This window comes from Centrocercus urophasianus, unplaced genomic scaffold (assembly GCF_019232065.1).
Source record: "Centrocercus urophasianus isolate 14NV4802_14NV808 unplaced genomic scaffold, USGS_Curo_1.0 seq_19, whole genome shotgun sequence".
NCBI classification, from domain to species: Eukaryota; Metazoa; Chordata; class Aves; order Galliformes; family Phasianidae; genus Centrocercus; species Centrocercus urophasianus.
Genome location: NW_024884744.1, coordinates 8,310,853 through 8,324,628, shown reverse-complemented (window position 1 = coordinate 8,324,628; position 13,776 = coordinate 8,310,853). Strand labels below are relative to the sequence as shown.

The 13,776-nt window shown below is 60.8% G+C and overlaps 1 protein-coding gene across 1 annotated transcript; it reads right to left on the bottom strand.

Moving 5' to 3' along the window:
• Positions 1 to 4,472: 4,472 nt before the first annotated feature.
• Positions 4,473 to 12,878, bottom strand: SLC12A9 (solute carrier family 12 member 9). Its single transcript, XM_042820301.1, has 13 exons — positions 12,663 to 12,878; positions 10,809 to 10,943; positions 10,547 to 10,684; positions 10,105 to 10,404; positions 9,753 to 9,860; positions 9,565 to 9,676; positions 9,326 to 9,483; positions 8,830 to 8,912; positions 8,593 to 8,717; positions 7,436 to 7,628; positions 7,101 to 7,275; positions 6,176 to 6,322; positions 4,473 to 5,673 (listed from the first exon to the last, which is right to left on the bottom strand). The coding sequence occupies exons 1-13, from the start codon at positions 12,847 to 12,849 to the stop codon at positions 4,841 to 4,843; spliced, it is 2,694 nt and encodes an 897-aa protein (XP_042676235.1). The 5' UTR covers positions 12,850 to 12,878; the 3' UTR covers positions 4,473 to 4,840.
• Between the last annotated feature and the right edge of the window lie 898 nt (positions 12,879 to 13,776).

The window sequence follows — 13,776 nt, the reverse complement described above, 5'->3', positions numbered from 1 at the left end:
TGCTCAGGGGATGCTGCTGGGGATGCTCTTGAGGTGCTGCCCGGGATGCTCGGGGGCTGCCCGGGGGTGCCTAGGAGGTGCTCACCGCCGTGCCGGGAGATGTCTGCAGGCTGCCCCGGCGCTGCTGTCGGGTCGGTCCGGCGGTGCTCGTCCGGCTGCGCGCCCCGTGCCGAGCTGAACGGAGCTGCGGGGCCGGAGGGAGGGAGGCAGCGGGGCGGGGAGGGGGTGGCGTCTCCAGCCCGTCTCTCCCGCAGGCCAGGCTCCATTAACGAGATTATTATGCAAATAGAGCAGCCCTGTGCCACCCGCCTGCCTTACCTCATCCCCGGCGGCGGGGAGGCAGGGCAAGGGGAGGGCGGGGGGATGCCCGGACCCCCAGCCCCGGGGGACTGGCGTAGGGTTGGCAGTGCCACCAAGGCTGGCACCGCTGTGTGGGGACGCCTGTGCCACATCCAACAGTCTGGCACATAGGGTGGGCACTGCCCTTAGGCACATCGCGACTGTCGGACCCCCCTCCCCCCCCATGCGGTGCCTGATCACCCCCGGGTGCCCGTCCGGTCTTCCCAGGGGGGATGCAATGGGATGGGCAACAGATGGAGCTTGGGAGGCTCCAGGTGAGAGAGAGTGGGCATGGGGGTGGCACAGGGAGGGGGGATATGCTCACTCATACACACGCACACACACACACGCAAAGGTCCAGGAATATTAAACTGCATTGCAGATAAATCCCCAACATAAATATCGTGAGCTGCTCTGCCACTGGGGGGGGGAGGGGGGCAGCAGAGAGATTTATGGCCCATCCATTGCATGGCCCAAACAGCAGCTGCAGACCCCCAGCCCCACACAAACATCCTTCTGGGTACCATTATACCTCCATCCCACTCAGTTCTGGGTGCTTTGGGTGAGCATTGGGTCTTCTAGTGCTGGGGTAGGTGCTGTGCTGTGCCGTGCGGCATGGGAACACTGCTTGGCATGGGGACTGGTGGCTCAGCCATGGGACACACTCATGCACACTCACACCACCTCTTGGTGACACAGTGACGCTTTTCTTGGCCTCACACCATGCTCTATGAATCCCATCAGATGCTTCCAACTGGGCATCACCAATCCCAACAGGGCACAGCAGCATCTGAATCCGGCACCCAGACCCATAGGTGGGCAGGGGATGCCCAGCCCTGCTGTTCAGCAGGGGAGGATGAAGGGTCCCAGACCCGCTTGGCACCTTGGTGGGAGCATGACAGATGCAGGCAGGAAAAGGGGGGGCGATGTTATTAACAGCTGTGGGTACTGCTCCAACAGGGCCGTAAAAATTAAAGGCGTGTGGATATAAAAGAATGGATAAATCTGAGCCGGCCGCAGAGCACTGCGGCGTCCCCTGGGGGGTGGCAGCTCCAGAGAATGGGGTACAGCAACCATGGGATGGGCACTGCATGTAGATAGATCCTGGGGCTCAGGCAGCACCCATCCCTGCTGCAAAGTGTGATGCTCCAGCAAAAAACACCGTGGGCAGTGCCAACCTGTGGAGCTGGTGCTGCAGAGCAATAGGCTGCTCCTAAAGCAGGGCTGGAGGGAAAAAGGGTTGCATTGGCTGGTGACGCGCATGGGGTGCCCACAGCCCACACACCCACCCCAGCCTTAAGAACGGTAGCAGTGGCCCTGTGCCATGCACCCTGATTTGGCCCAACCTGGTGGGACTGGGGGTCCTGCAGCCCCCAGCTCTGACTCCCCCTCCCCACCAGCCCCACGGGCCACCCCGCCAGCATCCTCATTTTCCCTGAGATTAGCTGCGGCGCAGGAGCCCCTGCGCACCGCCAGCAGGTGACAAATAAGATTTTTCCACTCTCCCGAGCACCCGGCATGGGTCTGTCATTGAAAATGCAAAGCAGCACAGTGCCAACCTCCATCGCTCACCCTCCCCTCTGCCCACATGGCTGAAGACATTGCCCGCTGCCGCTGGGACCCCAAAACGCCATTCGCTCCCAGCTGGGTGTGAGTGTGTGCCCTCATGACTGGTGCAGAAAGATCCTTGAGAGGTCTTAGGAAGGGGATTGTTTGGCTGTGTCAGGCCAGGTGGGTGTTGAGCCCTTTGGGTGGGAGAGTGACAAGGGGGGGGTGGCTGCTGGGGGTCTCCGTCAGCTGGGTCGTTGCACCCTGACAGTGATGCCAGGCTCTCACAAGTGATAGCAGCATGAGGGTTTGCCCCCCATAGGAAGCATGTGGCCCTCAGGGCGAGCACTGCCCAACATACCTATCCCAAGTGACCCCCATCCCAGTTCTGAGTGGAGGAACTCAGTGGACCTTCACCCCAGAGCTGAGCACATCTACCCAACACTAGTTACCCAAACCCCTCCATCCCAAAAACCTGTTTCCCTCCCCCAGACCCTTCCGTTCCCTCCAGGCCCAGGCCTGGGCCCTATTATCCCACACCTCCCAGGTTGAACAAAGCCCCGCAGCCCCATCCCTGCGTCCCCCCCCTCCGCTATTGTTACAGGGTTGCCTCTGCCTCTGTTTGTGAAATTAATTCGGAGGTGGAGAGGGAGAATTATGTAAAGTGTGGTTATTCTGGAGCGGCGGGGGAAGCGCGGCTGATGGCAAAGTGCCTTTTTGTGTGTTTAATATGCATTTTTTTTTCCAGCGGTGCATTTTCAGGCGGGTAATTTGCTGTCTTTTCAGACCCCGATCAGTATCATTTCTCTGGCAATGACAGCTTTTATTTGCTCTGAAATGAATGCTGCAAAATTTCCAAGAAATAGCCGAGGCCCCGTTGCCTGCCCACCCCCGCGGGCACCCCGCAGCCACGGCCCCATCCAGCGCCAGCACCGTGCACACGCGTGTGCACAGCCCATGTGTGTGCTCACACATCTACGTGCACACCAATGCACATGCCTTTAACGTCACACCTAGCCCTCCCATAGCTGCAGACAAGGCTCCCATTGTGCTCTGGGGGGGAGGGTCCTGATAAGGGTCCCTCTGTGCGCCCCCCTCACTCGACACAGCCCAGCTATTGGAGAAACTGAGGCACGGATGGGTGCTTTCACCCCAACCCTTGCCCCAGTGCTGCTGGGTGTCCCTCACCCCAATGCTTGGCACCGTCCCACTGGCCCATTCAGCACCTGAGGAGCACCCAGGGTAAGCCAAGGGCTGGAGGTGCCAAGAGCAGGGACAGAGGGCGCTGGGACTGGGAACAGCCCTGGGCACCAGGAACACGGGCAGCTGTGGGGGTGCAGAGGGTGCGTGCATGAGGAGGGAGGAAAGGATGCTGTTTGTGTAGGTGTGCATCGAGTGGGCGTTGTGCTGGCTTTGCAGCAAGCTGTGTGTGTGTGTGCACGTCTTGGAGTGTGTGTGTGGAACTGCATCAGCACCCCGGCCACATCCTGGTGCATGTGCAAGGTGTGCAGGGTCACACGTGGCCGTGCGATGCGCTCACGTGTCATGCTGGATATAGGGGTGCATGCTCCCAGCACGTGTGCACCGTCCCACATGTGATGAACGGTGTTATGGTGTTGTGTGGGTAAGGCATAAACCCCAAACGCTGCACCCTAATACAAAGCCCACTGGGGGTCCCCACCTCCCTGGTGCCAGGGCCTGGCATGGCCAAGGTTAACTCTGCCAGAGCGCGGCGGCGTGGCACGGCGAAGCTTTAATTTAATGAAGTGTGAGGCTTTTTTATTGGCTTTTAATTACGTGGTGATAATTAACATCATAGGCTGCCGGGTCCCGCTGGTGCCCGGCTGCCCTATGCCAGCTCCTGACTGTAAATAAATGCAGTGGGCAGTCGGAGCCGTGTGGTGCCCACGCTGAGGGACCAACCTCCCATCCCCAGCAGCAGAGCCAGCCCTAAGTCCTTCCGGGAGGGAGGGGGGGAGGCACAACCCCCTGCAAGAAGTGGGGAGCAAGACTGCCCCCTTCTATCGCCCCAGAAAGCACCTAGCCATCTGGCCCTCTGGCTGAGCACAGCTGCCTAATAGCACCTTGGTGGTGATGGGAGTGGGAGGCAGAGGCTGTGCTGTTAACCCCCCGCGCCCCCCCCCACCCCCACAGCCCCTAGCCCGAAGCAGCCTCCACACCCATTGGGGCTAATAGGAAGCAATTCATCAGGCAGCACCCAGGCACGCTGCCCACCTGCCAGGCACCCAATAGATTTATCGCCATCACCCAGGCAATTTCCTGCCCTCCCCCAGTCAATACAGTTGGGTAAGGGGATGGAAGGGGGAGGATCATGGGGAGCTGGGTGTCAGGGCAATGCCACTCTGCCACTGCTCCCTACAGGCATGGGGCTACAATGCCCCACCCGGGCAACCCTTCATTTCCCCCTCTCTGGGGGCAGCAGGACCCTCACCCCACAGGGTCACACATCCACAAAGGGCTGCCTCCTCCTTCCCTGAAGCAGGGAACTCAGCCGCACGGGCTCCCATCCCCCACCCCCTTCCCACTTAATTTTCCCTAATGAAAGGCACGGAAGATGGCAGGGAGTGGGGGCACCAAGGTCGAGGCTGCCTTTAATCAATCCCCACTGCTGGCTGGGTGCCCAGAGGAGCCTGTGGAGGAGAGCACGGGGGAGAGGGCTGCAGGCAAAGGGCTCCCGGTAGCAAAACGGGACTGTCCTGAGGACCCCAGAGAAAAGGCACAGTGAATGCATTAAGTGCCCGGATCCTGCCAGGGCAGCTTTAAATGCTGTGCCTCCCCCCCAAAACCAAAACCCCCTACTCTCCTTCCAGCACAGCCCCTAGAACAAGGCCTGCAAATGGAAATCACGGCAGGGGCCAGCTCCCCCTAAGCCGTACCCAGCCCGGAGCTGTAAGGCACTGACTGCAGGAGGGTTGGGGACACGGGGACAATCCTACAGCTGGGTGCTGGTGACAGCGCTCACCCCGTGCACCAGCACAGTAGGGCCAAGGTCGCGGGTGAGCAGCTCCAGCTGCCGCAGGTACAGCGGGTACAGCCCAGTGTCAGCCGGGGGCCGTGGCAGATAGAGGAAGCGGACAGCAGGCGCCGGGCCCTGCTCCAGCACCATCTTGTTGGCGGCACAGACGTATTCATCCGACACTTGGGTGGTGTTGGGGGGGAAGTTCACCGCCGCCTCTTCCTGCTCAGCGGGCGCCGGGCCACCTGGGGGTCCCCGTGGAGCCTGCCAGTGCAGGCGGACCACCCCATCCCATGGCACCAGCTGGATCTGGGCCTGGATGCGCAGGTCCTTGAGGAGCTGGCGCAGCTTGTCCTCCTGCGCGTGGGGCATGGCGCCCGCCTCCACGCACAGGAAGAGGCGCAGGCGGGCCCGGCGCCAGGCCCGCGCCATGTTGAGCACGCAGGCCATCTGCAGCAGGAAGAGGCTGCACGTGTCGGCGTAGCGGGCGCTGTCGGGCCGCAGCAGGTTGACGGGCCAAACGTGGATGGAAGGCGGAGGGCTGGCGGCCCGGCGCAGCTCCCACACCTTGTCCAGGCTCTCCAGGTGTCGGACCAGCAGGACGTTGCGGAGCATCTTCAGGGCGTCAGCCACGATGCCGACATACTCGCGTGGAGACAGCAGCTTGGGGGCGGCAGCGGCCCGCAGCGGGGGGAAGCCCAAGGGCAGCTCCTCACGGGTGCTGGTGAAGGCAGGGTGCTGGGCCAGGCTGTCCTGCGGTGCCGCGTCATCATAGAAGCCCAGCACCAGCGTGTTGGGGCGCATGCCGCCTGAGGAAAGACCACAAAGGTGTGGGGTAGGAGCGAAGGATAGGACCCTACCGGCCACTCAGGTAGCCCCAAGCCCCAGCTAGGCTTTGACACTGCTCATCCAGGTACCACCAAGACCCACCCTAGCCCACAGCAGTTACTTTGGTACTGCCCATCCAGGTGCCTTCAAACCCCGCAGCATGACCCATCCTAGATGCCTCCAAGACTCAGTTTGGCTTTGGTATTGCCCATCCAAGTGCCTCCAAACCCTTCAGTATGACCCAGCCTAGATACCTGTATGACCCAACCTAACTTTGCCATTGCCAAGTGCGTTAAAAACACCTGGTGTGGACATCACCCACCTATGTCTGCAAGTCCCAGCTTGGCTTTTGCACTGCACGCACAAAGGTGCCTCCAATCTCCAACCTGGCTTTGGGGGAGTGTCTCCACAGCCCTCAGCACCGCTCACTCTGCAGAGAAGGCAGGGTGGACTCCCATCAGTGCCCAGCCCAGTGACACTCACCAAGGCCAGAGGTGAAGAGGAGCTGCCGGACGCCGTGCCGCACCGAGGGCGCGAGGGTGAGGCTGATGAAGGCTTTGACATTGAGCTTGTCCACCAAGCTCAGCCACGAGTCCTGCTGGGGCTGCAGTGGGTCTGAGGGCAGTGTGTCTGGGTGGGAGGACAAGGACAGCATGAGTCACGGGGTTCCCTGTGCTTAGGGTCTCTCTGATGTCTTCACAGCTCCCCAGCATGGCACTGAGCACTCCTAGCACCATCTTCCCCCTGAGCAGCCCCATCACCTCAGCACACATGAGCATAAGGAAGGCATAAGCAGGTGCTTCCATCCAGAGATATGAAATTATACATAAATATATAAAAAATACTTAGCCCCATCCCCCTCCCCAATTTCAGGCCATTAGTCACCACGGCAACAGTGACAGGAGTGGGGAGGGGGGGAGCAGAGCCCAAGCATCCGCTGGGGGTGGGGATGGCCATGGCAGGGTGAGCACGTGTGAAGGAGCACATGTGCAAATGAACGTGGAAACACATCTGAACCATGTGGATGGACACAGGAACACAGGTGTGCAAGGCTGTGCCAAGAGTGCACAAAATGCCCACACTTGCTGGGTGTGCATAAGACCAGTGGAGTTGGGGTGGCACATGCCATGGTTGCGTGCCTGTACCAACACGCAGGAGCTCCATGTAGATGTGCAAAGACGTGAGTAGGATACACGTGTGCACACAAATTATGGGACAGAGATAAGTCACCTACATCCCTTACATTACGCCAAGCTGTGGATATGTCCAAAATGCTGTTATCTCCCTCCCTGGATCCAACATGCCCAGCTGGGGGGTGGTGTCACCCCAGCCAAGGAGCAATGCTGAGGGCCACAGCATCACAGAAAGGGATAGAGGCCACCAGTGCTGGGACAGGGCAGATCCTCACCCAAGTCTTGTAGCTCCACGTGGCCCAGGACATAAAGGCCACTCTTTTTGAGGTCGTTGACAAAGTCAATGAGGCGGGCGCTGCCCCGTGGGTTCTGCACCATCAGCAGCATCTGCGGGCGCCAGAACTTGACATGGTCCTTCCGCACATCCAGCATCAGCAGGTACTTCCGCACCTGGGGGCAGGGAAGGAGGCAGCTAAGGATTCCTTCAATGTGCCATCCCACGGGGATGCCAGCCCTGAGGACATGCAGCTGGGACAGGACTGCCAGAGGGATGCCAGCCCCAGGGACATCAGCTCTCCAGCCCACAATGGGTGAGAAGAACAGGACTCACCTGGTGGAATATGAGAGCCTGGCTGATATAGCCCCAGGTGCTGCTGGGTGAGAGGTAGTGGAGGGCAAGGAGGAGGATGAGGAGGAAGCCCAGGCTTGCAGATGCTGACACGGGGCTGATGAGGAACATCATGACGCAGCAGCCGGCAATGCCCAGCAGGCACGTGTGCCAGGTAAAGTAGCGAAAGGTGGGCCTGGAGTAGGAAGAAAGGGACATCAAAAGGAGTGCCAGGGACAGGGCACTCCTCTGTTGTAAGGCATATATTTCACAAATGGAGGGGAGATGGCACCACACAGGGTACTGGGCAGACCCACACCGCCTGCCCCTGGCAAACAGGGATGACCTGAAGCAGCAGGGATGGCCTGAGGGTGGGCAGAGCTGGGGGGCACACAGCAGCACTAACAAATGAATACAGCACCCACTCATCCCAGCACAGGGAGGCGGAGGCGGGAAGGCGAGATGCTGTTATTTTCTCTAATTGTTGTTTTTGCTGAAAGGTAATTAAAATCCTTTTCCGCTGCACTTGATGGGAGACCTCAATGGGGAGGGGGGGGGGAGCACTGAAGCGTGAGATGAGCAAGGGATCCTTTGCCACCCAGTTCCACAGCCTCCCCACAGGCACCAGTCCATGCCCGTCTGTGCCCCACATCCTCAGACACAGGGAGGGGGAACGTGGGCCGAGCTGGGGGGTGGCTGTACCCAACCCAGGTCCCCCAACCACCCTGCCTTGCTCCCCCCAGCTTAGGGCAGCCCCACACCCACCGCCCCACGGCGCAGCTGCCTGTCACACACTGTCCTTCCTGGAAGATCTTATCCTCCCCCCTTAGACAGGATCCCCCATCCTCCCCCTTTCCTTGTTAGTTTAATTAGCGCTAATGGAAAGTGGGCTCCATCACTGCTTGGCAAGCTGCCCGGGGGATGCCGGGCGGCACAGCCTATAAATTACCTCTGGAAAGCCTACAGAGAGGGGACCCAATGGTGCTGCATTTATCTGTGCCCGCTCAGTAGCACAGTGCCAGGGCGAGGGGATTGTCCCCTTCTGCTTCCTGAGTGGTCTCTGCCCTCCTAATGCTCAAGGTGGTCAGAGGATGGACAGATGGCAGATAGATGGACAGACAAGTGGGTGGACAGTCCATTCCAGAGCAGGCAGCAGATACCTGAAGTTGGGGGCCGATGCCCACTCCAGTGCCAGGCAGGCCAGGTTGACAGTGGCATAAACCAAAAGAAAGAAGGTAGTGACAACCCCTGCAATGGTGTTGAGCTTCCCAGAGAAGAGCACCAGCTGCAGGCAGAGCACACAGATCACAGCAAGTAAACAAATCAGGGAAGTCCCATAAAGGGACACACAACATGGGCACAAAGCCCAGGGACAGGAGCATCACCAGCAAACTCACCTGCACCACCAGCCAGGAGAGGATGACGGCCATGATGGGGTTCCCGCTTGCAGATGTCTTCTTGGCAAGCGCCAGCGCCCGGCCTGCAGGCAGAACAGGCAGGTTGGACAGGCACAAGGCAGGAGGCAGCCCAAAGGCCACCAACTAGTTTGGCAATGAGCCCTGCCTCCATCCTGAGTGCTGGGGTTGGGGCAAGTGCCAGGGCACAGGGGGGACTCAAGTGTTGGCATCCCTACAGGCAGACTGGTGTGCAGGCACGTCCCTAACCTGGCAGAACTACGGTATGCTCTATAGACCCCACATCATCTGCAGGGGCACTGCCAACCCCAGGTTGGAGCGGGTACTGCTGGGTAGAACAGAAAAGGAGCCTCAACACCCCAAGTCCACACAGATTCACAAAGCATCATCCCCCCAACCACAAGGGGAGTCCATTTTGTGGGAACAGCCCTGGCACCATTTGGATTCAGGCTGATGCCAGCACACTCCAGGCACTCACCAAAGAGATCATCCCGTGCCAGAGCATAGAGGATGCGGGACGCCCCGATGAGGTTGCTCATGGCTGCAGAGAGCGTGGCAGCATAGATGCCCACCGTCACCAGAGGTGGGAAGATACTGATGTCACGCAGGAAGCCGTAATCTTTCTGCAGGAGGGTCCTGGAGAGGGACACACACACGGTGGCACTCACCTTGGCTCATGTCAACACCAGTAACTCCAGAAAGGAACGGTGGCTGTACCTGTTGCAGGTGGCACACATGAGGAAAGCCAGCAGGTTGTAGACGAGGTAGGTGAAGAGCACAGCAGAGATGGTGCCCCGCGGGATGGAGTAGCTCGGGCGCTTCAGGTCCCCTGCAGTGTAACCAGCCTGTAGGTGCAGCACTCCCTGCACCATCCAGCTCCATCCCAGTGCCACCCTGCTCCCTACCTGACATGTTGGAGCCTGCCATGATGCCGGTGCAGCCATTGAACATCACTGCGAAAACAGTGCTGAAACTCATCATCTGCCCCGTGGTGTAGTCCACTCCATACCCACCTGCAGGACACAGAGGCACAGGCTGTGACGGGCTGCTTGGGGTGGCACAGATCTGCCACGTGCCCTCTCCTTAACACCCCTGTCCCCAAAGGAGGACCACTATGGGACAAACCACCCCACGAGCTCACCAGCTCCCCATACCCTCCATTGAGCCCATGCTGATGCAGAGGCAGGTGCCACCCCTCCCCATCCCAGCAGGTATAAGACTACGATGGGGACCATGGGAAGCCCTCAGTGTCCTCACCGCCCAGGTTTTCTCGCAGAGTGGCAAGCGAGAAGCCAGTGAAGCTGCCGTTCTCAGTCTCCGAGCTGTTGAGGTGCGGCATGCGGATGGGCACACCGAGGGGCCGCGTGGCGAAGAAGCTGACAAGGATGGTGCCCAGCACACCCGCCACGATGAGGAAGATGAGGAAGGTGGCTTTGGCATAGATGGAGGCACCCACCAGGCACACGATGAGACACAGGGCCAGCAGGATGGTGCCGTAGAGCAACTCATACCAATAGCTCTGGGGGAGGACGTGGATGCCTGAACCCACTTTCTGCCCTGGGCAGAGACACACGGGGATCAGTAGGGCTCAGTGCAGGCACCAGGGGTTGGCCAAGCTATGCCAGGCACAGTGCTAGGCACAGTGCTAGGGCTGCTTGGGGAAGGGATGCCCGACATCCCCTGCTGTGGGGTAACTTACCTGGCGGGATCCCGAAGCTGTCCACCACCGCCTCCACCAGCCCCAGCACGTAGAGGGCACTGCCACACACGTTGGCCAGGAAAAACATGATCCCAATGCTGCCCCCAAACTCCGGGCCCAGGGCACGACTGATCATGTCTTGGTGGAGTCAAGGGAATGTGTCAGCAACCCAAACTAATGCCCATCACACCCACGGCCCCATTGTGGCACCCAGGTGCCACTGAGCACCCCCCCAGGATTTCCTGCACATAGCAAAGGATACAATAGGCTCCTCCAGCATCCAGTGCACCATTGGTGGCAATGGCACACACCGACAGCACTGTCATGCCAATGATGAAGTAGGCCACCGCAAACATGGCCAGAGCTTGGTACAAGCCAGCATGGCCCACCACGAACCCTGCCAAGGTCAACCTACAGTTAACTGGTCGTGAACAACCCCCACAGAACATGTATCCCCATGCATGCCAGCCCAGCCACTGCCCCCAGCCTCAGGGCATCCTCCTGCTGTGTCCACAGAGCCACACACCCAGAGAGCAAACAAACAGGGAGGGAGGAGACAGCAGGGTGGCCCACTGCAAACCAGGAAGCAAAAGCAGCCCAGGGAGGGTGTCCCTGTCAGCCAGGCACCAAGCCCAGCTCCAGCAGCCCCTGGGGGTTCAGTGGGACACTTGGACTCCCGCAAGTCCCTGCCCAAGGCACGGTTAGGCTGCAGACAGTGAGAGGGACTGTGGGCAGGAAGGGGTTGCCCACAGCAGCAGAGGGAGATGCCCTATCTCAGCCACGAGATTGGCCACAGAGATGCCAAGGGGAGGGCTTGGGGAAGTGGGGGGAGCAGCAGGGAGCCCTCCTGGGTTTTCTCCCTCCATTCCAGTATTAAAAGCTGGGGGTAGAGATAAGAGGTGACAAGAGAACAAAGTGGGTGCAGCCAGGAGGGGCTGGGGGTCTCCAGGTCATGGAGACACAGAGGTATGTTTGATTCGTGCAGGAAAGGGGGAGGGCAGCTGCCTGGACCCCCCCGAAGTGGGAGTTCCTCTTCCTGGCAGCTCCCCTCCCACCAACCCCAACTTCCCCTATGCCCTTCCCATAGGTAACACCACTCCTGTGAGGGTCTGGGCTCAGTGTGGGGCTGGAAGTGCCTTAGAGGGCAAAGCTTGTGGGGTGGGAAAGGATGAGGGATGGGGCTGTGCCTCCCATCTCACAGCTGGGATATCCCATAGCCACAGGAAGTGGCTCAGGGCCCCCTCCAGGCCCCCTGGCAAACAGCCAACTCCCGCCCAAGGCTTTCCACAGGCAGAAAGCAAAAGAAGAAAGGCCTCCCCTGCTCCTGTTTGGGCCTCTGCCTGAGATGGACCAGGGCATCCCAACACCGGGGTACCTCCAAAGGGCTGCTGCCTGCCCCTGTTTGGGCCCAGCCTGCATGCCCCTCCAAGGTCCTCCATACTGCCCAGTACCAGGGTTATAGCTCAAACTGGGACCACACTGGCAGCCAATGTGTGTCTTCCCAACAGTGTGGGAGAGAGGTCCAATTCTGGGGCATGACAGATGGGTGCAGCCCTGGGAACACCATAGGGAACACAGAGGGCACTGGGGTGCAGCACTGAGGGATGCTCAGAGCAGTGGGATCCCGGTACTGTGGCGTGTGGGGACACAAAGGCATTGGGATCTGACTTACAGAAGGGATTTGGGGGGGCAGAGGGATCCTGTCCCAGGGACAGGGGCCTTCAGATTAGGGGTGCTGGGTTCCTGCCCTGAGGGTACCACTGGAGCCCTGAGACTGAAGGGGTGTGTGGTTGAGGAGCATAAAGCACTGGGACTCCAGACTGGGAGAGACCTAGATGGAGTACAGGAACTTCAGCTTGGGGTTGGAGGATGCAGAAGGTGCTGGGAGCCCCTAAACAGGAGGCCTGGAGGAGAGCACTGAGATTCCAGACTGGGATGCTCATGGGAGGGCACTGGGAAGACATAGGGAGCTAAGTGGGGAGCACAGGGCGGCACTGGGACCCAGACCAGGGGGAGCAAAGGGTCCGCAGCAGGGGGAGCTCGGGGTGGGCACTGAGGCTGCAGAGAGGGGATGCCCAAGGAGGACCCGGGACCGGGGAGTCCAGGAGATACTCACCGAGGCGCAGGAAGAGGACGACGCTGAACATAGAAAGCAGCGTGGGCACCACGACGCCCAGGAACGTGGGCAGCTTGCGGGGGGTGGCGGCGGCGGCGGCCCGGCCACGTTCCCGACCCCGCTCGTCTTCGCCGGAACCGCCGCACAGGCGGTAGGTGAGCAGCGCGCTGCGCTCCGAGCTCGCCATGGCCCCTAACCTAACCCGGCCCGGCTGCACCAGGCCCGCAGCGGACCCAAACGCGCCCGCTCCCCGGCCCGGGCCGCGCCGCCCCGCCCGCCGCCCCTGCACCGACCCCCGCGCCCCGCCCGCCGCCCCGCCCTCTTCCTGGCCACGCCCCCTTGTTGACCACGCCCACCGAACTCCCATTAAACCACGCCCCTGTGCATCCCATCACTGGCCACGCCCCCCCTGACGTGACCACGCCCCCATTCCGCGCCAGGCTTTTGCTGCTGGCTTTGCCCCAGTCCCGAAGGCGACCCTCCAGCCCCAAATACCCCCCTTTAGACCCGCAGTCACCCCGCAGCTGCCCCCCTCCAGCCCCCGGACTACACACCCTGGACTGACCCTTCGTCTCCCACCACCTTGCCAGCCCACAAAGGACCCCCCATCATCGCCACCCCCACATCCAGGTGGGCACCCCAGAGGATGTCCCGCGGTGTCCCCCCCCCCCGGCCAGGGCATGTCGCCATGGTGGCGGCCGGGCTCGGCTGCTCACGCCAATTATCGGACAATTGGGGGCCTCGGGGGCAACGTCCCACCCGCTCTGGGGTCCCACTGCCACTGCCTGCGCCAATTAGGTTAATGGGGTTGGCACCGGCACCGAGGCTGGGGGGGGGAGGAGAGCGGGGGGGCACAGTGGTGCCGTGGGACCGGTGAGCAGCACCTCTGTGGATACCAAATGCTGACCCCGTTGCATGACCTCACATCACCCAGGGCGAATGGGGACAATACGGGCATGGCCGTGCAGGATGGGGGGTGGGGACGCTCCCAGTGGTGGGGTGACACTGTGTCCCCCCGGAGCGTGTCCTTTCGGTGTCCCCATGCCAGGCAGGCAGAGAGGGGGGCCGAGGTGGGAGCTTTCACGTGGGGCTGTCCCGGTGCCAGCGGTGCCCT

Excerpts from the sequence above, each read along its gene's own strand:
- SLC12A9 (XM_042820301.1), bottom strand. The coding sequence starts at position 12,849 with ATGGCGAGCTCGGAGCGCAGCGCGCTGCTCACCTACCGCCTGTGCGGC. Across the intron at positions 10,685-10,808 it reads GGATGCTGGAGGAGCCTATT|ACATGATCAGTCGTGCCCTG; the intron begins GTATCCTTTGCT and ends GACTCCACCAAG. Across the intron at positions 7,629-8,592 it reads GCATCGGCCCCCAACTTCAG|GCCCACCTTTCGCTACTTTA; the intron begins GTATCTGCTGCC and ends TTCCTACTCCAG.